Genomic DNA, 24,545 nt, shown 5'->3' with positions numbered 1-24,545 from the left:
TATATTTAATGGATTAATATTTATTCGTGTCGATAACTGCCAATCTCATTTTCCCAACTGTGTACATTCTGTCCATAAATCCAAAGTAGAATGTGGTGTGTGTTTATACGTACTCAGTACCATATATTTCACGCAAATGTTGAGAGACTGCTGGGATTTATTGTTCATTATCAATATCTGCATCATAACACATCCTTTAAATAAAAATCAAGTACATTATTGATATGGCCGCAACATATACAAAAGCAGTTCCTAGGAAAAAAGAACCAATTACTATGTATGTATGTACATGCTAATACGTTGTACCATCAGTTTCAACAGACGGAGAGGTAATCTTCGAAGGTTTCTGAGTAGTAATCTGGAGAAACTCAACCTCTTCAGATGTAGAACCAGTTGACTTGCATCCTGGTGGTGGCAGGGAACAGTCACTCTTCTGCAAAACATCTGAACCATCGACAGATTCATTGTACTTCGGTTCCAGTGTGTTTCTTGCAGTGGTTTCATCTGACGTGGGTACATTTCTGAATGATAAGCAGATAATTATATTAATATTTGCCATCAATGTGACAGTGAGTATGCATCTTATTTATAGTATACAGATGGATAGAGTTATGATTAAACTTCCACTACTTGGGTCAGTGTGAACAGAAAACCATTTACTGTGTGGATACCAAACTTTATAGGAATGATGTTCAGACTGTGCTCTGCAGCATTTGTGTTGTTAGTAGTGTTAGTGTCACGTGTTGCCCTCTGGCGTCTTTACCGATGCGGCAGTGTAATTTTGAAACACAAGCATCAGTGTGTGTTACAGTTGCAGACAGTGAACATGGGTGTGGACAAGCTGACCAGGGCTTTGCTTGTAAGGCTGTTTTATCAAAACAACAGTAACAGTGCTGCTGCTCTTCACAAGTGTCGAACTATTGAAGGAAAACCGGGGAGTCCGCTCTCCACACCGGGGTTGAAGAACATGATTTAGAAGTGGGAACTATGTGGCCTTTTCAGAATTGTTCTTGGGAGAGGTCGATGGCCAATTGCGCAACAAACTGTCGAAGGCGTTCCTGTTGCCATGACTAAGAATGCAGTGCGCAATGTGCGATATACAAACAGTGCACGAGCGTTGTTCTGAGAGTTTCACATTATATGTTCCACCGTTCGAAAAGTGCTACGAAAAGTTATGAAATGGTATCTGTAGTGCTGTTCTGTGCTGTCGTGGATGCAGATTGTCATAACACTGAGAACCGTTTGCAACCTGAAACGTTTTCATGGTAAGCCATTTACAAATGTTATCACATAATGTGAAAATTTAAATGTGTTGTTCTCAATGGCTTATTCCTTATTTCTCTTCTGCGTGTCTTGACAAATGTTTCTCGAAGTTTCAATCTCCTACGATCTCTTGTTTGTCCCAGGGAACATCACAAGTAGTGAAAGCTTCGTTACAGCCACCCCGTATATCTAACTGCTTTCCAGTCATTGCAGTCACTACTTAGTGGAAAGTGGACGATGATCTACATTCCAGTTACCACTTCCCGATCTGAATACATCTACCTGACCGATATGTTACCGAAAGAAGGCCGCCAAAGCAGAGGCAATATTGAGCCCGTGAGTTAGTAGTGAATTCCACTGTCGTAAGTAATTAAATAAATAAGATATTAGGAACTAGTTTTAAGAGTTTGTTGTTGTTATAAGTATTGTATGAGTGTAATTACGTAAGTGTAAGTGTTATTGGCATTTCAAATAAGCTAAAACTGTGCGAAGACTACATTTTGTTCTTGCGCCAACTTTCCTAATATTATGTCTGATTTTACACACAAGAAACTTATGAAAATAGTAATATAAATTCATATTTCATTACATTTGTTGCATCTCATCTAGGTAACATTAAGCTTACACCATTGTGTAAGGATTTTTCCAAAGATTATCAAGTCCTGATAGTTGGGAAACCTGGATATAACCTGGTTAAAAGCGGAAAATTCATAATAGAGGTGACCGAGACAAAATCGAAGCTGCTGCTGAGCACAGAAATACGGCTTTTGTGGAAGCTTTGTGGTACACGAACCAGTCCCATATTATCTCTACTCTTACGTGAGTAAACATGGTGCTGACTATACTACTTTAGACGGATGTCGATTATCATATTAGTGCTCTTCCAGTAGTTGCTGTAGGAAGATGTGAGACACCAGGGTTAGGTCAACATCAGCGATAATACAGACAGTAATAATCTGAATTAAATCGATAGATACTGTTAGTTAATATTATCAAAATAGAGTGAAAGGTAAAATCAGTCTGCATCATCAGAATACAAGGGGATAAAAAGACAGAAAAAATGATTTGTTACGGTGTATGGATGGTCTTATTACTTGGAAAGAAATTGTTGTCATTCGTCTCAAAACTTTATAATGACATGGACAGAAAATTTGTACGTAAGTAGTTACAAATTAGCTGTACACTTACGTAGATACACTATCGGTAGAGGAAGAGCTGTCACATTCATAAAACAGAAATATAAATAATAAATTTGGAAATAAATAAATTACGTAAAGGTCAGTGTACAGAAATATGTTCTTGTGAGTTAATGTTGGGAAATGATGTATTTGTGTTTGTCTGCGTATCTGCGAAAAATCGATAAAAGTTTTTGATGTCTCATTGTGATGTTTGTCACACAGAATGACGGTATTATTGATTTGTTGTGACTTAAGAGTCGATTTCTCGAGGGAATCTGACACGGAAAGTGATCTAGTGGTGCTTACAGCCACTTGCAAATTAGTCATAAATTTCCCAGGTCGACTTGCTGAAGATAATAATACCCTTACAGATAATGTATTCATACAACACGTGGAATTTTAGTGGTAAGCGGATTACCAGATAACGATGTGCAGTGAATCTCATTACATAACATAGCTCCATATGCAATTGAGAAACGGGCTAATTTATTACAAAACAAGTGAATATTTTAAAGAAAGTAAAAAATAATACCTGGAGTGATGTTCGCAATGAACCCAATGCTAGATTTAAATAGGAAATATTTCTTAATAGCTCTGTATCCAATTCTGAGTGTAGTTTTCGTGGAAAGATAATTAAATGCTATATTGGAAAGTCATTACAGAAGCCTCAGAGTACTACAGGTATCATAGTATGTTGCAAATGAAAAAACAGGAAGAACTGATAGTGTTTCTAAAAGAAATTATTTCTATAAATAGTTCTGTATTATTTTAAGAAATGTTTTATTAGAATGCTCGAGCATGTGTCTGCTGTCTGATACTGAATGACGAAACAATAAAATCAGATCTGTATGGAATATTGTTAAAAGATACATGGAAGAAAACCATGGCACATGATATAATTTTTCTTGAAAGACAGTTCCCGTGTAGCAGAAATTTTTGATCATTACTTTTGAATAACTAGCGGAAACAGTTAAAAAGAGAAAGCAAATACAAATTAAGGGAACGATACAGAAGGTATTTAGTGAAATTACAAGTGCTGCTAATCTCTCCTCTGTAACATGGAATATTGTTACGGTCCTAAAAGAGTCAGGTCTCAAATTATAATTGTCATTTCGCATCAGTTGTAGAATATTTCAGAAGAAATGGAAATTGATGGACTACAACCCGTGTTCTCCGCTTGTCACCAGCATTTGCCTTAGCTACTTCGGCAAACACCAGCACGAGCGGCCGAAATCTCTGGTGTCTTAAATCCCTGCTCGAGGTCTGATCTGGCACAAATTTTTATTCCTTCTGAAATATTCTGCAGCTGATACAGAACCATAATCACAGTTTTCGATTTCATTATTAATGGAATACAGCTGTTGTTCGTCAACGCAGTGTTTCAGACTGCGCTACAACATGTCTCTGAAAATTAAAGTTTCCTTTTCGGTAGTCAAGGTCACCTACAAAACAATAAGTGTTTGTGGGCCCGTAATATGTACTATTTTCTATGGAATGCGTAATTAATTCAAGACGTTTTCCAAGATGTGTTGAAATATGTCGCTGTTAGGCCTCTCTGTGCGAAAAGTGACTCCACAAATGTCAATAAACATCGAACGCGGACCCTCCTTGTATCATACTCCACAATTCTGTTGCAGGTAACATTCTCTTTTTGCTGGCATCCCTTTAAGCAGCTGCGAATATTACGCACAAGCTCATTCTACTTTCATTTACTTATGTAACTCATCAACAGTCCTCATAAATCTGGGAGTTACAGAGACATTCATAACAACAACACTAGAAGAACTATACTGATCTGCCCAATTTGCACAGTCTATAACTTCGGCGCTGGTAGGGGTGAAATGTAGAGCTATGAAACTCCTTGTTGGTACACCAATGGAAATATGATGTTTCATAGACAGAAAATGTCAATAATTAGTAATTTATGCGTAAAATACCTGTAAACACAAGCATGTAATCAAATAAATTTTTTTTTACTTGCTCAGTTGACACGTTCCACATCATAAAGTTCATCGTGAATATGACTTAATGAGTCTATGCTAATGTATTCTAGACATCTGTGAAGAGCTCCAATTCATTTCTATTCCGTTTAGAACTGCGGAAAACTATTTATAAAATTTCTAGAACAAACTTTAAGTAGTTAATTTAGAAACATATTACAGGTTCCTACGTATATCTCCAATATTCGTTGTAAAGACAAGAATAGACCAATTATCCAACGTAAAGAATCGTTTAAGTAATCATGATTCCCATACGTGACTAGAATGAGAGGAAGTCTTAATAACTGATACAGTGGGACGTACCATCTGCCACGCACTTCACAGTCGTTTGCCGAGTACTGATGTCCAAGAAATATTGCGACAGACTTCGACGGGTAGCAGAGGCTGTTGTGAGGAACAAATCGACGACAGGAACCCGTATCCGGGAACGTCGACCAACGGCACTACAGGGCATCGAAGTTACATGCACCGGAACCTGCTACTAGGCCTCCCGTTCGGTAGCAGACGCCATGTACACTGACGGACTGTAGGCGGAACATCTCGCAATGGTTTTTGACTGTCACGATGACCAGTGTACAAGGCATAGCTAGCTGCTGCGTCGAAAGGCCTTATCTCCTACTGATGGAATGTTATGTTGTTCTGGTAGATAACTGTACTGTCTGCATCGGGTTCCCCTAAATAGTAGGCAGCACCGCATAACAGCCACGCTATGAGGGAAACAAACCAACAGCCAAACTGGCGAAGACATCAGGTAAACACGCCGAATATTCCAGTCGATTAATAGGAATCTTTCCTTGCAGAGGTCGCCGCGACATATCCGGCCACGGATTCCTACGCCGGGTTTCTATTGGCTCCAGCTCACTATATAGGCCCGGCCGGTCGAAGGCAGACCAGTTTTCGTCCGCTGCTAATGGCAACCGCTGTAGCAGAGTCTCCAAGAAGATATCACCGAAGCCGCTGTACTGCATCTCCGATCGAAGTACCAGCCGACCAAGAAGACCCACATCTCCGGATAGATCGACGGACTTCTACATCTATTGTACAGCCAGCTATTGTATTGTAGAAGACGTTACGTTCAATAAACTGTTGGAGAATACAACAATAACGGTTTTGGACACGGGTTTCCATCGGTAGTATATTTTTCTCCCAAAACTCTCTAAAGTCTCAAATGTTTTTCGGTATACTGTGCGGAAATAAAGTTCAGATGGATATCACTGTCCGAAACTGTCATCTACCAAAACAGAAGACAATCGCATTCACAGGAAATACGTCCTGTCTTCGCAGTAGCTAGCTCCATCTTCTCCACAGGTCATAGTGACAATGAGCCGCGATAACTGAATGGCAAACAAAATTGCGAGACATTCCGACTATGGTCCGTCAGCGTACAAAGTCACGTTTACTGGCGAAGTCTGGTCTAGTTGCAGGCGCCGGCACCTTTAACTTCGAAGCTCTGTAGCGTCGTAGAATGACTTTCCTGACACGAATGCCCATCATCAATTTGTTCCTCAAACCACTCTCTACAACCATTCGAAATCTGTCGCAACGTTTTTAGCACACCATGTATATGTAGATCGACACTGCGATTTTTTGCGCAGAGCAAAATGTTGTGCGATACGATACCACACATGGGTACCTAATTCATTTTATAATTGCTGTACATGGTTGAGGAGTTATATGACATCGAATATTGTTCTTAATCGTTGGACAAACTCGTTTACTTCCTACTACTTGCACGGATTCTACTAAATCGCTAAAACAGACAAATGTGTTTTCGTTAACATGTGCTGTTGAAAGTGAATCATACCATCTAGGAACTCAAAAGAATATCCCAGTACCTCGCCTGTACCCATGGCTAAATTCTCTCATAGAACATATGACGGCACTTTGAATGCAGGTCTTGCTCGAACGTAATCAGAACTGCGCCAGCGATGAGTGTTACCATGAGGATACTCACAACGGAACTGCATCTGTAGACTCGCCACCTGGGAAGTCATCAAAATATGGAGCAGTATCGTCAACGATAGGGAGCTGTTCTGCACCTCGGAGTGCTGGAAACAAAACAAAAGAATGCTATTCAGCCATTTATAGCACTGCCATAATACCGCGCATTAATAGAGCTACATTTGTAAAAAGTTGTGGTGTCACCGCCAGACACCACACTTGCTAGGTGGTAGCTTAAATCGGCCGCGGTCCATTAGTACATGTCGGACCCGCGTGTCGCCACTGTCAGGATCGCAGACCGAGCGCCACCACAAGGCAGGTCTCGAGAGACGGACTAGCACTCGCCCCAGTTGTACGACGACGTTGCTAGCGACTACACTGACGAAGCCTTTCTCTCATTTGCCGAGAGACAGTTAGAATAGCCTTCAGCTAAGTTAATGGCTACGACCTAGCAAGGCGCCATTAACCATTTGTAACGTTGCATGTACCTCAAGATAGAGTCTCACTTGTATCATCCAGAATGCTGTATACCCAAGGACAATATAAAAGTTTAGTGTTCTAGTAGCTACGTTCTTTTCTTTATCACATTCATTACGAATCCTGTTCCAGACTTAACGCCAGACGGCGTGAGTTGACGAGTGCCCTTTCGGCTACTTCACTGTGGACTGGCTGCCTTAACAGTCCACTACAAAAGTAATGTGGCTTTACCTGATATTTCTCCGATTTTATACTTACCTAGTGAAAATCAAACATGTTAGTTAAGTGGAAAGTCACTTAATGCCAAAGAAATCACCTATAACTCTATGCAGGTAACAGGTGTAGGACTTTGTAATATTTTTTGTCATTCACCATTACTGCTGAACGGGTCTAGTGGTCATTGTATTGTACGAACAAAGTAAAATCTGTAGTACTGTTTCTTCGGTACGTTTTTACATCTAGTTAGTAAAGCAAACACTTCTCGTCGTAATTTTATACCTATCACTCCCAAAGTTTCTACACGTATTTCTAACGTACTCCTACGGTGTCATGTTGGAAGTCATAAGAGACGTAGGTCATGTAGTACCCACTGTGTAAAAGAGTGACTTTATATGACATCATATTTACAAATGAGAAGAAGGTCCTCGGAGAAATTTTAAATCTGCCATGAAGCGCTGAACTAAAAATTGTAACACTTATATCGATTAGAAGTATGTTTATATTATGTAACATTGTGTCTGTATTTATGATGTGTTTATTCTGTGTTAGTTAATGTCATTGATTCGTGACAGGATATTTAAAGTCTGTCAGGTACGTATGGAAAAAGCTAAATGATACTTAAAATAATTACATTTTATAATATTTGTATATTTAAAAGAAAAACAATGTTATTGGAAAGTTGTTTATACTTAGAGCACTTGTATTGTAAAATGTAAAAGATGTAGGGAAGTCCCTCTGCAACGGAAGTAGATTGGCGCTGTGTAAAAAGTGGTTTTGGCGGACGAACTGGGCAGCTCCTTGGTGTGAACGGTACGCAGTCAATGGCTAGCCATTGCTCGGTACACATCTACGGTGCCGAGGGAAGCAGTTGGAAGCCGCTTCGCAAGGAACTTGGCCTCGGATATGGATTTGGCCGTTGCATGCTCTTACACGTTAAATATCCGTCCCCAAGAAGAAATTTTAAAGAGCATTCACACATCAAGTGCCGTGAGTACAGTTAGAGGCCATGTCGTTTGACACTACTACTACGCCACAGCTCCACAAACTTCATACATAAAGGTATGTATCAGAGCATGGACCAGTTAATTTCTGTGAGTGATTTTAATAATAATCCAAGTGCTATAAGCCTGTGTTTACAACCATATCTTCCATTCTGATCATGAACCTATGCAGGGTCTTCTCCAAAGTGTTTATAAAACCGAGTATCATCTTTCAAATGAACTAGTGATTTAGTCAAGTTTGTCAAATGTGCAAGTATTAACAAAAGTAGAAGTTAGTTATAATTTTGCTAAAGAGCCCTCAATTTATTGCAAGGTATTGTTTTGCAAAAAATTCAGTGCCAGACTGTGTAAATGTTCTGTGTAAAATACCTACTTCACAGATAATGAAAACAGTACATAAGTTAAACTTATATGAAATATAATTGGGCTTGATTATCGTCATGAACGATGAAGTCAAAAAGTAAAAATATGAACTATTCAAAGTGAAGCTGAGAGTTAATTTTGTTTAAATTATTCTTTGCTACTGAAGTAGTCTTAGAGCTTGACTAGTCACACCATACTAGTTCAGGGATCCCCATCATGTTCTTCACATATTCAAAAGATAAATGGACTATTATTACTACTAAGGATATCTGATATATTTCTGTAAATGGAAGTATAAACAGTGTGATCGTGTTACAATTTATTTTAATTGTGGTATTTATAGGTCAGTTAAGTCAGAAGCCCCTCCTGGCCAATTTTAGTTCTGTACTTCTGGCACTAACATTTCAGTACTGATCCAAGTAACAACAATAGAGTATAGCTGTTATTAGTGTGAGTTTGGTACGAGTTTGCTTTCTATTATTACTCGTATGTGCATTATTGGTAACTACTGCTACCCACAACTCAGAGTGGCCTGTGTCCGTTGTATCCTGTGTTCTATTCAAGCGGAATATTAATGAAATTAACTTCAATAAAATTACATTTCCAAATTAATGAGCCTAATTAGGCTAATGATCATGCGTTTTTCATTCACATATTTATTTTACTACTTTCATTAACCTCAAATTTAGAACTTGTTTCGTTTTTCTGTTAACTGCAATATAATTAAAATTACAGTCCGATACCTTTATCTGTTAGACACACATGCGGACAAAATTTCAAAATCCTCTCAGTGGGTCACATTAGCTTGAGTAACGGCAGGCTAGTGTTATAACGTATCCATATGACTTTCGAATATTTTAAGTGACCTCAGAGCAGTTAGTGAACAAATAGCTTTATTCTTAATTTCATTGAAATCTAAGGACTCTCATGATAATTAAGATATATAAGGTGCAGTAAAAGAAAAGGCACATAAGAAAACTGTAAACCCGGCTACGTGATGCCATGGCTGTTTCCTCCACACAGTCCCCATTTCCCCTCATGCAATTTACATATTTTTGGTGCGTGAAAAATGACAGTCGTAGCCGTCGACATGCTTCGGACGAAGGAGTGCACGCATGGGTACAGTCATGCATCCGTAGGCCACCGAAAACATTTTTCCATGAAGGCATTGAATATTTTGTCTCACTTTGGAATTAATGTATTAACACCTATGGCAGTTACTTTTGAAACGATTTACGTTTGTTTTTATCATATTTGTCTTATACATTTACAGTTTGCCTTCTCACGAATTTCATTGACTGCTCTGGCAGGTATTATTTTGATAACTATCTGCTCTAGAAGGGTGTATATGGTTTTCCATGCTTTGTAGCGAAAGGCCTATTTGTTCTCCGATCTTGTTTCTGAGACTGCTGCGAAGTGTTTTGTAATTAACCATAATTTCCGTGGTTTTGGTACGCGTAACAAAGAAACATTTGGATTTACTTCCTGAAGAATAATGAAACCAGAAGAATTTTTTAACATGAGTGTACGCAAAGGTAATAGATTTGTACAGCAAATATATTACTGATTTTAAAGACGTATGTTTGGGTACAACCCAAAAAAATGCGTGTTGTAATTACGAAAAATTCAGTACAGTAAGAATGATGACGTAACAACTGCAATGATTTGCACAATATGATGAGAGTAGTGTGGGCTGTGTATTTTCACACAATTTCTACTGACGGTTACTAGGTCACTGCTTGTGTCCTCCTGTTGAGACGTGGTGCATATATAGAAATGAGGTTGCTAAAGGGAAACAGAAAGAGTTTAAGTATGAATGCATTGTCCCTCTAGCAGTAATGGAAACTGTAGACCCTTTACTTACGAAATCTGGTGCCTAGAGATCTTTTGGAAAGGTTTTTGGATGAAAAACGCAGTACCGGTATATCAAAGGAACAATCAATAATCTTCTCTGTAATTTTCCAACCAAGGTATGTGTTTCTTGGAATAAATATACTAATATATCTCAATGGGAAAATTAAATTTCATTTGGATGTTTCTTACAACTTTCAGTGGTCTGCCTTGACATTCGTACGTACTGCGAACAACACTGCTCTTATGAAAATGTTGTAACGTTTCCTGCGATTCGTTTGTGCTGACCTTCTTTAAGATTGGAAATTTGTTGTAAGATTGCTGTGAGTCAACATGCCTTCGTAATCTTGGTTGCTAAATAGTCTGACGATGTTGAAACGGAACTTGTTGTCCCGTTCCATATTTTTCTCAATAAATTCCGATACAGGAGAATTATAGCGAGAGTGTTTTTACTCTGCAGAACTAAATCGGTGGGTAACAAGCAGTAGAGAATGGATCAAGCGGAGTTTATTTATTTATTCATTGATTTTTTATTTCGTGTGTGCCACGAATCCTTGCATCCTTTCCCTTGTGCGACCTTGGCCTGTATGAATGACATATTATGTGAAGTAGCAGAAAGCTGTGGTTCTGTGGTAGGCTAGTACCAACCCCCAAAATACGACCAAGTTTGACAAAGATAATGTGCACGTCAGGTCAGGCAGGTTGCGAAAGCACGAGTGTTGGCTTTGTTAGGTTGGCGAACCGTCCCCTCCACAACATTTTGAACGAACAACGGTTAGGCGAGGTGTCTGCAAGTCCATTCGCTCCTGGGTAGCGACGCTGGACAGACGTGGAGGTGCAGCTATCGATTTTCGTAATGTTAACAGAGGTATTAGAGTGTCTCAAACCTGTTTGTCAATATGGTCCAGATGTTGCAACCAGGTGTGATATTACCACGAAACCCCGATAAGGGAGTTTATTTTCATAATTTAGTTACATTTCACTAGAACTTTGCGTTGGTGCCGTGGTCAGGCCAATCACCATGGGCCTTAAGCTCACGGTCGTATTATTGCTCTGTGCTTAACAGGCGTTCACTCATTTAATGTATTTTAATGTGGTTTTTCTCTTACAGTAATATTTTAGGGGATTTTTTTATTTATTTGTCATATGTTTTCTTTGTGTACTTGCTTTCCCGCCACGTGGTCAATTGGAGCAACCGCCACATTGGTAAACTGCAGTTTCGGTCTGAAAACATGTAGTAGTCGAGTGAATAATCATATGGTAGTGGGTGAGTGTAAGACAGAGAAGGAATAATCTTGCGTGTCCGTAATTTTGCATTTCCGTTGGCTTCCGCTACTTGGCCACATGTGTGGAATAGTATTGATGTGATATTTAATGTTTCTTGTGCCCCTCGTAACTATTTGATTCGCCTATAATGAAGTGCGTTAGGTAAAAAACAGGGTTTAAACTCTTTTATCTAGGAAAGTTCAGATTTTAATCCCCATTGATGGAAAAAAGACATGAAAAATTTTCCTGCCATATGATAGTAAATGTTCTTCCTACCATCTCAGTAATGTGGTGTTGTTTCTGAAAGCAAGATTGAACCAAAATTGGCAGTCATAGTAAACTGCTCCTCCCCTTTCTTCAGCGTACGTTTTAAAGAAAATTGAAATATTTAGGCGAATACTCCTCTGCCCTGACCAAGTTCGCTTGTAGTGTCTTTGCTGAGCTTTTTCTACGTGACCTAAAGTAATTGATTGCAATAAGTATGGGTTTAGGTATAATTGTGTGCCTGCATACAATTACATTGAAGCCAGGTCCGTTGTCCCCTCGCCCTTTCAATATAACTTTGCGAAAGTGAATCATGTTAACTAGAGAGAGCTGTTGTGACGATGTATATTCCAACAGACACTCGGCTAGTTATTGAAATGCCATCGGTATTGAATAAACATCAATTATTTCCTCCCTTCATCATACAGAATAGATAAAAGTCAGTACCACAGTTGAATGCTTGGTTATGAAAGGAAATAATGGTTCTATGCTCCCTATTAAGCCCTGCATAGGTGCCTTCTGCAGTAGTTCTAAAAAAATATTGTGTTATCCGTTGCATTCAAATCTTTACCAGTTGGTTCAACCCTCCCGCTACAAATCATTAATACTCGGCAATAATTCGCAGGGGCCAGTAATTTCGCTGACCACACGAACTTGTTAAACAATTACTACAGAGGGTAGCTTGCAGGAGCTGTTGGACATGACAAGCGACGGTAATCTTCACACCAGGTCGAGTTATAACATTAACTATACCACCACCAGTAGGAAAGTTACGTAGCAATGTAACACGGTGACAGTCAGAACGAGATTAGATTGCTACAATTTGATGACTGAAGATAGTTTCACCAACGGTATTTTCTAGGCAAGAGGAACAGTTACACTGACACACAACTCCTGATCATCATATTGCTCATCAGTATTCTCAAAAAAAAATTTTATACAAACCTTTAGTGACTTATGGGTTGAGGAAATCAGATATTTTTAGGATTGTTTGACGTTAAGTGCAACTGCATCTTAGGTGCCTTGAGAAAGTAATAAAGTATGTGCAAGCACAAGATCTTATCTTCTTCCTTCACTCCAATAGCATTCCATAACGCCACAAACACATCACTTAACTACACAAGACCAACACAGTCCAGCATATGGCAACCTTAGATATATGACACATTATAAACAAATTGTAGGATAGGACTGAGCTACCTTCGCTAATGTTTTGCCCTCAGTGGGTACTTTTACATAACCCCACGTAGCTAACATGCTCAATTATTGGACTGGTTGAGTTCTAAGACATGTTAGAGATGTGACGCTACAGAGCTCAACTATATTATTCATTATCTTCTCTGTTGTAGTCGTGCACTAGCAGAATATTATAAAACTCTGGCTACAATTTAGAAACAGCTTTTATTTTTTATGTAACAGGTTGGTTTATTTCTGTGTGCAGTCTCCTCTGTAAACCAATTTTAGTGCTTAAAAACCTGATGTTTCTAAGTGATGTGAATAGGGTTCTGTAGTCCAAAAATGTCACGAGAGAGTAAATCGAAGGTCGTGGCTACGGACGATGAGGAGAGAGAGGTATTAGACCCTTGTAAACAGTGAATGTAACGAGTACATTTTGGCTTGTGCAGGTAAATGGACAGATGGAGTAAAAGATACATAAGAAAATTTGGTTATTGCATAACGAACGTGTGGAGCCCGTAGGTCGCTTGTACTGAAACACTCAGCTAGTATCTCTGAAAAATGCTCAGAAGTATTTCGGCAGGACCCACGGGAAGCCCATATAATACAAGTTGGTAAACGTGTTTGCTGAAGGAAGTGACCTTTGGGTATGAACTTCTTGAGATAAGCAAGTCATTCAGAGAATAGCTAATGACTAATTGCCCAACAGCAGTACTTCCTTGGTTTCCTGTTAGTCATCTCGGAACCGTCCAGTAACGAGTCAACACAGGTGCACATTCTCATAGGCTGAGTATTTCGGAATTACATCAGTGTCACATCAAACCCGGACTCGGAACGAAATAACATTACAAAAAGCTAAGGAACAACCACCCAGTGTGTGTGGGGGATAGGCAGTCCATTCATTCTGAAGACACGAAACCAGAGAACACGGCTATACGGCACACTGGTGTCTGGAGCAAAGTCGACATTATAACTCATACCAAAAGTATTCCATTGGGTTCAGCATGTGATTTTTAACAAGCCAGTCTATTTAAGGAACATCATTGTCCGCAAACAATACCCCTACAGCTGCTGCTTTATGACAGCTTACAGTGTCATGCTGCTACAAACGGTTAATGTCCCAAATTGTTCCCCTGATTTATGTAATATAAAATGTTGTAAGTGGTATTCAATTGCATCTGCATTCAGAATTTTCTGAAGTCCTACAAGAGGACAACAACCTAATCGTATAAAAAAAAGCACAATACCACCACACCACCTCGTTTTTACCTCACTGTTGGCACTGTTCATGATGGATGGCAACGTCCTCCGGACATTAGCCAAACCCAAACCCTTCAGTCGGACTGCCACAGAGTATATCGTCAGTTATTACTTCAGATAAGTCGTTTCAGTAGTCCACTGTCCAGCGGCATCGCACATAACACCACTTCAAGCGTCGCTTAACTCTGACTACAGATATGTGTGAAATGATAATTAAATCGAGACAAAAAGCTGTCGACAGGCGTTGATGTACATCAACTGGGACAGTTGAAAATGTGTGCCTCGACTGGGACTCTAACCAGAGATATTCAGTTTACGTGGCAGACGCTCTTTCTGTCTGAGAAATCGAGGGCACAGAGGATAGTGCGACAGCAGTGATTTATTCTTTGCATGATATACATCAACGGTAACAGTTGAAAATGTGTGCCTCGACCGGAACTTGAACCCGGGATCACCTGCTTACATGGCAGACGCTCTATCCATCTTAGCCACCGAAGGCACAGAGGATAGTGCGACTGCAGGAATTTATCCCTTGCACGCTCCCCGTGAGACCCACATTCCCAACTTAACGTCTAAACACTACATTCGCAGTGCCCCTGCCCATTACACTCATTACTCGAGGCAGACCATCTTACCGAGTCCCGTAAGAGTTCGGGCTAGGCGTGTGCATCCAGCACAGAAGAAGAAGGTTAATGGCCAGTTAGCCTTAACTATATAAAGATATGTTCTTTTGGGCATGTTCGAAAGAACATATACCATCTTCATAAATTAAGGCTAACCGGCCATTAACCTCTTTCTTCTGTGGTGGATGCACACGCCTTGACCGAACTCTTACGGGACTCGGTAAGATTGACTGCCGCGAGTAATGAGGGTAATGGGAACTGTCACTACGAGTGTAGTGTATGGACATTAAGCTGAGAATGTCGGTCTCACGGGAAGCGTGCAAGGAATAAATCCCTGCAGTCGCACTATCCTCTGTGCCTTCGGTGGCTCAGATGGATAGAGCGTCTGCCATGTATGCAGGAGATCTCGAGTTGCAGTTTAGGCACACATTTTTTAGTGTCCCCGTTGATGTATATCAACGCCTGTCGACAGCTTAGGCTTTCGTTTTTTTCATAATTTCATTCTAAGAGAGTTTCATGGTCACCGATCGTGTCTGTTCTTTCGGACATGTCCGAAAGAACAGGTATTCATACAGAAATTTATTTCTTGTGAGTGGCTCCTCGACCACTGTACACCATTCTTTTTAACTCTCTGCGCAAAATCATTGCGCTAAACCGACTGCTGACAGTATTTTCTAACTCACGAACTATTCGATCTGCTGATTTCATGCGAATCCTCATAACCAATATCCACAATTCTCGACGGTAGCTATACATCGTCATACACGGTCTATCTCAGCGTGATTTAGCTGCGACTGTTTCTTCGTGTTTCCACCTCAGTCACAGCGTCAGCAGTAGACTTGGGAAGCTTTAGGACTGTTTAAATGTGACTGATGGATTTGTTACTCAGATAATATCCAACGACTAGTCCATTTTCAAAGTCACTAAGCTATCCGGAACGACTTATTCTACTGTTACTGCTTCTGTACTGAAAACACATTACTCATGTGTCCTTTCGTACTGGCGGGTCAGCCTCTCGTGATAACTAGTGATCAGTTCCGTATTACATCGGGTTGCCCGTATAGTTTTTATCAGAAAGTAAATGAATAGAGGATGAGTCGTCAGAGCAGTAGGATTAGCATACTGCAAATCTGCGATAGTATACTCAATCTTCCCGTAGAAATAGTAGACGAGTGAGTGGAAAAAGAGGACCAGTTCTGACTGAAGTATAGTGACAGCCAACAGGATTACCGGCAATAGCGAATATTATCGTCAGATAAAGGAGTTCCCTTCTTTTCGGGACTGTTACTCGTAAGAATGATCGTAATTTAGTCGAGATTTCACCATGTAAACATGTGTAGCACTTGTATCGGTAGGGTATACAAGGGCATTAACAGCCTCAGACGTTGAATGATCACTGTGAAGCACACGGAGGTGCCGCGTAGCCATTGATGTGGCATTATCAGCACATGACCGAGTTTAAAAGTGGTCACATGTTGAGCCCTCATTTGACCGACATGCCACATCCAAATTTGTGGGGTTTTCGGATGTGGCAGTGGCTAAATGTTGGACTGCATGGTAAAGGGATGGCACGCATACTTTTCATGTTTGTGGTTGACGACGTCTGACCAGTACAATGAAAGAACACCGCGCTGCACGTCAAGCACATCGAACACCTTCACATCTGTGCCTACCATCCGAGAGCAAGTAATGTACTCCCTGCATCATTCTGTTGCATACCGGACCATTACACGTAAACTAGCTGCAACTGGACAAGGGAGTTACTGTCTAATGCGTGAGCTGTTGTAAACACCACAACACATACAGCTGCTTTTCAAGTGTTGCCTTAGCCAGGAAGCATGAAGAGCTGATGAATGTCATCTCGCTGTATTCAGCGACGAATCATGCTGTGCATTACCCCGGATGTCGATCTTGAATATGAAGGTGACCTAAATCTTTCAGTGTTTTTGAAAGGCACAGAGGTGTTATTTCTGGCGTCATGGTGTGGGGGAGCCATCAGGTACAGTTTATGTCACGGCTGTTAGAATTGTAGCGACTGGACGAACTCTGAAGGCGCAACGGTACGACACGTGCATCCTGCGTTCTAATGTGTTACCGCTCATGACACAGAAGAAGAAGGTTAATGGCCAGTTAGCCTTAACTATATAAAGATATGTTCTTTTGGGCATGTTCGAAAGAACATATACCATCTTCATAAATTAAGGCTAACCGGCCATTAACCTCTTTCTTCTGTGGTGGATGCACACGCCTTGACCGAACTCTTACGGGACTCGGTAAGATTGACTGCCGCGAGTAATGAGGGTAATGGGAACTGTCACTACGAGTGTAGTGTATGGACATTAAGCTGAGAATGTCGGTCTCACGGGAAGCGTGCAAGGAATAAATCCCTGCAGTCGCACTATCCTCTGTGCCTTCGGTGGCTCAGATGGATAGAGCGTCTGCCATGTATGCAGGAGATCTCGAGTTGCAGTTTAGGCACACATTTTTTAGTGTCCCCGTTGATGTATATCAACGCCTGTCGACAGCTTAGGCTTTCGTTTTTTTCATAATTTCATTCTAAGAGAGTTTCATGGTCACCGATCGTGTCTGTTCTTTCGGACATGTCCGAAAGAACAGGTATTCATACAGAAATTTATTTCTTGTGAGTGGCTCCTCGACCACTGTACACCATTCTTTTTAACTCTCTGCGCAAAATCATTGCGCTAAACCGACTGCTGACAGTATTTTCTAACTCACGAACTATTCGATCTGCTGATTTCATGCGAATCCTCATAACCAATATCCACAATTCTCGACGGTAGCTATACATCGTCATACACGGTCTATCTCAGCGTGATTTAGCTGCGACTGTTTCTTCGTGTTTCCACCTCAGTCACAGCGTCAGCAGTAGACTTGGGAAGCTTTAGGACTGTTTAAATGTGACTGATGGATTTGTTACTCAGATAATATCCAACGACTAGTCCATTTTCAAAGTCACTAAGCTATCCGGAACGACTTATTCTACTGTTACTGCTTCTGTACTGAAAACACATTACTCATGTGTCCTTTCGTACTGGCGGGTCAGCCTCTCGTGATAACTAGTGATCAGTTCCGTATTACATCGGGTTGCCCGTATAGTTTTTATCAGAAAGTAAATGAATAGAGGATGAGTCGTCAGAGCAGTAGGATTAGCATACTGCAAATCTGCGATAGTATACTCAATCTTCCCGTAGAAATAGTAGACGAGTGAGTGGAAAAAGAGGACCAGTTCTGACTGAAGTATAGTGACAGCCAACAGGATTACCGGCAATAGCGAATATTATCGTCAGATAAAGGAGTTCCCTTCTTTTCGGGACTGTTACTCGTAAGAATGATCGTAATTTAGTCGAGATTTCACCATGTAAACATGTGTAGCACTTGTATCGGTAGGGTATACAAGGGCATTAACAGCCTCAGACGTTGAATGATCACTGTGAAGCACACGGAGGTGCCGCGTAGCCATTGATGTGGCATTATCAGCACATGACCGAGTTTAAAAGTGGTCACATGTTGAGCCCTCATTTGACCGACATGCCACATCCAAATTTGTGGGGTTTTCGGATGTGGCAGTGGCTAAATGTTGGACTGCATGGTAAAGGGATGGCACGCATACTTTTCATGTTTGTGGTTGACGACGTCTGACCAGTACAATGAAAGAACACCGCGCTGCACGTCAAGCACATCGAACACCTTCACATCTGTGCCTACCATCCGAGAGCAAGTAATGTACTCCCTGCATCATTCTGTTGCATACCGGACCATTACACGTAAACTAGCTGCAACTGGACAAGGGAGTTACTGTCTAATGCGTGAGCTGTTGTAAACACCACAACACATACAGCTGCTTTTCAAGTGTTGCCTTAGCCAGGAAGCATGAAGAGCTGATGAATGTCATCTCGCTGTATTCAGCGACGAATCATGCTGTGCATTACCCCGGATGTCGATCTTGAATATGAAGGTGACCTAAATCTTTCAGTGTTTTTGAAAGGCACAGAGGTGTTATTTCTGGCGTCATGGTGTGGGGGAGCCATCAGGTACAGTTTATGTCACGGCTGTTAGAATTGTAGCGACTGGACGAACTCTGAAGGCGCAACGGTACGACACGTGCATCCTGCGTTCTAATGTGTTACCGCTCATGACACGGTATCGTGGTGCCATTTTTCCAACACTCGCCTACACTTGCCACTTATCTCTATGAACAGTTTGAAAGATGTGGAGGTAGTCCAGCAGCCAATAAGATCCTTATGTCAGTCTGCGATGGAACATTTGGGGACTCAGCTTATATGTCAACTCCGTCTCAGAGCCAAAATCCACGATATCAAGTTCAAAAAATGGTTCAAATGGCTCTGAGCACTATGGGACTCAACTGCTGAGGTTATTAGTCCCCTAGAACTTAGAACTAGTTAAACCTAACTATCCTAAGGACATCACAAACATCCATGCCCGAGGCAGGATTCGAACCTGCGACCGTAGCGGTCTTGCGGTTCCAGACTGCAGCGCCTTTAACCGCACGGCCACTTCGGCCGGCCACGATATCAAGTACCAGTTACAACAGTTGAGGGTCATCTTGCCTCAGAAGATGATGGAACTCGTCTCAGCCGAATTAGTGTACGCATCCAGGCCAGGGACGGTGCAGCATCTTACCGATATGTGGCCTCATACTGCCAAGTTTTCAAAATTTGACTCAATTTTGACATCGCTGAAGTAAAATACCCTCTCAACTCATTAAGATTAATTACCTTTGCTCCTCCTCTTCTGTTCGATTACCTTTGTTTTGTGTCAGGCTGTGTATTTCTACTTCCCTCTAGAGCAAGGCCTGGCAGATTCGCATGCGTGTCCTGGAACTACCTTATCGTACATACGAGACAAATTCAAACGACTGCCAGTGAAAACGTATTGAGGAGAAGTTGAAATCAGATACCCATCCGCGCATGCATTTTTCTGGTTCCAATGGTATTTGCAAAATGTTACAGACAACTACTAGGATAGTTTCTTTGAAAAGTCCTCACAATGTTCCTTTCCGCAGCCATGCCCAATCCGACTTTGTGCCCCATATAATTATTTCGTTGTAGATTAGGAAGTAAATTCTGAACTTAATTTCCGGAAATGATCGCATCGCAGAATGATAAAGTTATGTGTCTCGTGAATATATCGAATGTATGACAACAGTGAAATGAAAACTGGACTATACTGACACACCGTTACTGAATAGCTGTTGTCTCAAATTTAATATCAACAACTAAATATGATGGCCAGTACATTAACCCAACAGGGATGGAAAAAACGAAACATCTAGTGGCACACAATGTAACCAGATTAAAAGGATACCTCGTAATGTATTTCATTTATGAATCCAGAAAGACAAGTGTACACAAAGAGACGGTTGGTACGTAAACAGTTGTTCTAGTTAAAGCACTCATGTACCTGGTTACAAGTTACTATCGTTTCTTACAGTATTAATCTAGTGAGAGACATGCTCCGGTGATTTGGTTGGCAATGAATTCAAATTCCTCATCATATCTGCAAGCTACGAATAAGTTACGCAATTTAACATACCATCGATGTCAAAGTTATCTGTGTGAGACTACTACTGTAGATATTAATGTGGAAGGAAATCTGTTCGAGCCCCGCTAATTGAAGAATCTCAGCTTTAGCCAATTGAGCGAGGACCAGTATCCGTATCAGAATTCAAACACTTTATAACATACATCATCAAACGGGAATGTTCAAATGTTCAATTGTTTGTGAAATCTTATAGGACTTAACTGCTAAGGTCATCAGTCCCTAAACTTACACACTGTTATCCTAAGGACAACACACACACCCATGGCCGAGAGAGGAATCGAACCTCCGCCGGGACCAGCCGCACACAAACCGGAATAAAAAGTTAAAGTTGTAATGTTGTAAAGAGACTTACTGTTGACAAGAAGAAAGGCGACGATCCAATTGAAGGCTTTCATTTTAGCTGAGAACTCCTTCGCTGCGATTACGTACGCACTGCAGGGCAACTGACAACCGAATAAGCTTTACTCTCTGCATTCACTGCTGAATGGTCGGCAGCTGACTCACTGGCGATGTGTCACAACTCTGTAGTGGAGGGCAGTATTCCTCGTTCCAAAGTTTATCACGTACTTCCCCGCTACTGCGATCGTGACTCACGAAGTGAAGTCCAAAGAACTGTTAATCAAGTACATACGAACTCAGCTGAATTTATTTTAAGTTATAGTTATCATTGAGCATATTGAATCTAAAAAATTCAAAATGTCTAGGTAAATTTTCCATTTCGGTTGGTCCCAATTGTCCCACACTCAGTCAATAAAAATTTGCTTCAACACATATCTACGTTTACACGTATAGCATTCATGACCATAGGTATAAATTCTCAACCCTTCGTAACGAGTCACTTCATTGTGATGCATACTGATTATAACACCTTTCGAATGGCTTAAGCAATGATCGATTGACAGTTTGGCCTTATAGTTCAGCAACATTGCCTTCAGGAAACCAAAGACGTAATAAATACTAACAAAAGTAATCTAAACTCTTCCAGAACAGTTATGAAGGCCCAACGGTACTAACCGACCGCCGTGTCATCCTCATCAATAGGCGTCACTTGATGCGGGCATGGGGGGCATGTGGTCAGCAGACCGCTCTCCTGGCCGTATGTCAGTTTACGAAACGGAATAATCCTGAAATAAATAGTGAATATTATTTACCATTCGTCAGCAATATTACCATTTAGCAGTCTTAGGGAACAAAAGACACAAAGCTAACAACAAATCATGTGATGTAAAGCCACAGTAATTTGTAGCTCTAAGGTTAACGCTTTGCAGAGCTTTTAGACTGCTTTATCGGTGGATGCATTTCCACACTAAAATAGTATTGTAGAACAGTGAACTGTGCAAATGAATTGCAAGCAAGAAACTTTTAACAGCGTAACAATTTACTTCTGTAGTAAGGCAGATCGAGGAAGCTGTTAAAACTGAAGGAGGAAATTTTCAAAACCAAACATACATATTACATCATTTAATTGCCAACTGTCATATAAAATAGCGAGAAACTATGAGAATCACAGAGGTAGAAAGTTTCTTCCAAACTAGAAATAAAATAGGACAAACACTACCGTATATAGCTAACACATAAAATAAATAGAAGAAAATTCTTTCTACAAAATACAATGCACAAGATATGTATGGCAAGCATCAGACTAAAAGAAAAAAGGAAAAACAACAACAACAGAGTAGTCCAGGCGACGCTGCGCCTTTCGGCTGTGTTGATGATGGTTGAAATAACGAGTTTCCACGTAGACGTTATAAATGCATAAAATCCTTACCGGAAATTTGTGCAATTTCTATGGGTTCGTTGGTTCTCTAGTTTGACCAGAAACAGGTACTTCCCATATTCGACTGTGCTTTACCCAAAATGATTCCTAAGTCCAGATAAATCGAAGAATTAAAAGAAACGCATCTTGCAGTCAGAGTTTTGGATAATAGTTACTCTCATTCGGGCTTCGATGAAAGAAAATGCATTATTAATTTCCTCAACATAAGAACAAAACATACACTCCTGGAAATTGAAATAAGAACACCGCGAATTCATTGTCCCAGGAAGGGGAAACTTTATTGACACATTCCTGGGGTCAGATACATCACATGATCACACTGACAGAACCACAGGCACATAGACACAGGCAACAGAGCATGCACAATGTCGGCACTAGTACAGTGTATATCCACCTTTCGCAGCAATGCAGGCTGCTATTCTCCCATGGAGACGATCGTAGAGATGCTGGATGTAGTCCTGTGGAACGGCTTGCCATGCCATTTCCACCTGGCGCCTCAGTTGGACCAGCGTTCGTGCTGGACGTGCCGACCGCGTGAGACGACGCTTCATCCAGTCCCAAACATGCTCAATGGGGACGGATCCGGAGATCTTGCTGGCAAGGGTAGTTGACTTACACCTTATAGAGCACGTTGGGTGGCACGGGATACGTGCGGACGTGCATTGTCCTGTTGGAACAGCAAGTTCCCTTGCCGGTCTAGGAATGATAGAACGATGGGTTCGATGACGGTTTGGATGTACCGTGCACTATTCAGTGTACCCTCGACGATCACCAGTGGTGTACGGCCACTGTAGGAGATCGCTCCCCGCACCATGATGCCGGGTGTTGGGCCTGTGTGCCTCGGTCGTATGCAGTCCTGATTGTGGCGCTCACCTTCACGGCGCCAAACACGCAAACGACCATCATTGGCACCAAGGCAGAAGCGACTCTCATCGCTGAAGACGACACGTCTCCATTCGTCCCTCCATTCACGCCTGTCGCGACACCACTGGAGGCGGGCTGCACAATGTTGGGGCGTGAGCGGAAGACGGCCTAACGGTGTGCGGGACCGTAGCCCAGCTTCATGGAGACGGTTGCTAATGGTCCTCGCCGATACCCCAGGAGCAACAGTGTCCCTAATTTGCTGGGAAGTGGCGGTGCGGTCCCCTACGGCACTGCGTAGGATCCTACGGTCTTGGCGTGCATCCGTGCGTCGCTGCGGTCCGGTCCCAGGTCGACGGGCACGTGCACCTTCCGCCGACCACTGGCGACAACATCGATGTACTGTGGAGACCTCACGCCCCACGTATTGAGCAATTCGGCGGTACGTCCACCCGGCCTCCCGCATGCCCACTATACGCCCTCGCTCAAAGTCCGTCAACTGCACATACGGTTCACGTCCACGCTGTCGCGGCATGCTACCAGTGTTAAAGACTGCGATGGAGCTCCGTATGCCACGGCAAACTGGCTGACACTGACGGCGGCGGTGCACAAATGCTGCGCAGCTAGCGCCATTCGACGGCCAACACCGCGGGTTCTGGTGTGTCCGCTGTGCCGTGCGTGTGATCATTGCTTGTACAGCCCTCTCGCAGTGTCCGGAGCAAGTATGGTGGGTCTGACACACCGGTGTCAATGTGTTCTTTTTTCCATTTCCAGGAGTGTACTTCACTCCAACTCCGCAGAATTTTTCTCACAAACAACTGTCATGGGTGTACAACACTAGAAGTAATCAGCTAATATCTTTGGAAGAAAGTTTCAAGCGAATTGTTAAAATAGCCCAAATGTCGTAAATGTCCTATGCGTAAACTGGTGGGAAATTTAAAAAAGAAAATGAGCTTTTGCCCTGTTGCTGGCAATTAAAAGTAGATCAGTTGCCTAAGTATAGAATCTAAGATGACGCACCAGTAGATAAGGATGTAGACTGCAGCACCGAATACGTGCTGCGAACTCCGCTACAAGAATTGAAATAGAGACCGCAATCAGTAATCTCCCTCATCACCCCACCTCACATCCGGCCTGGTTAAAGATTGTGAGAAATTTAACATCCAAGAAAGTACTTCAGATTTCCAGTACTGGTTCGCTGTTTGAGAAGACCCTGCTGTCACCAGGTACATTATACAATATCAAAAGCTCCAGCAATATCTGAAGTTTGAGTTTGCAACAGGATAGAGTCACTCGCACTACCTCCGTCAACAGCGTACCCGATCGAAGGAATACATTGTTCTAAACACCGAAAGGTGGCTTCTGTGATGTATGACTTTGAAAAGGATTTTCTGAAGTTATGAATAACGAAATTTCGGCAAACATACGGAAAAGTTCAGAGA

The 24,545-nt window shown here is 41.5% G+C and overlaps 1 protein-coding gene across 1 annotated transcript; it reads right to left on the bottom strand.

The window, feature by feature from the left end:
- On the bottom strand, positions 1-20,940 carry LOC126249776 (uncharacterized). The gene is made up of 3 exons (XM_049951459.1): positions 20,818-20,940; positions 6,396-6,489; positions 1-521 (listed from the first exon to the last, which is right to left on the bottom strand). Exons 1-3 carry the CDS (start codon positions 20,858-20,860, stop codon positions 293-295), a joined length of 366 nt encoding a protein of 121 aa, XP_049807416.1. The 5' UTR covers positions 20,861-20,940; the 3' UTR covers positions 1-292.
- Between the last annotated feature and the right edge of the window lie 3,605 nt (positions 20,941-24,545).

Source organism: Schistocerca nitens, chromosome 3 (genome assembly GCF_023898315.1).
Source record: "Schistocerca nitens isolate TAMUIC-IGC-003100 chromosome 3, iqSchNite1.1, whole genome shotgun sequence".
Lineage (NCBI taxonomy): Eukaryota > Metazoa > Arthropoda > Insecta > Orthoptera > Acrididae > Schistocerca > Schistocerca nitens.
Note: the sequence above shows the minus strand (reverse complement) of the source record. Positions and strands in the feature narration are given on the sequence as shown.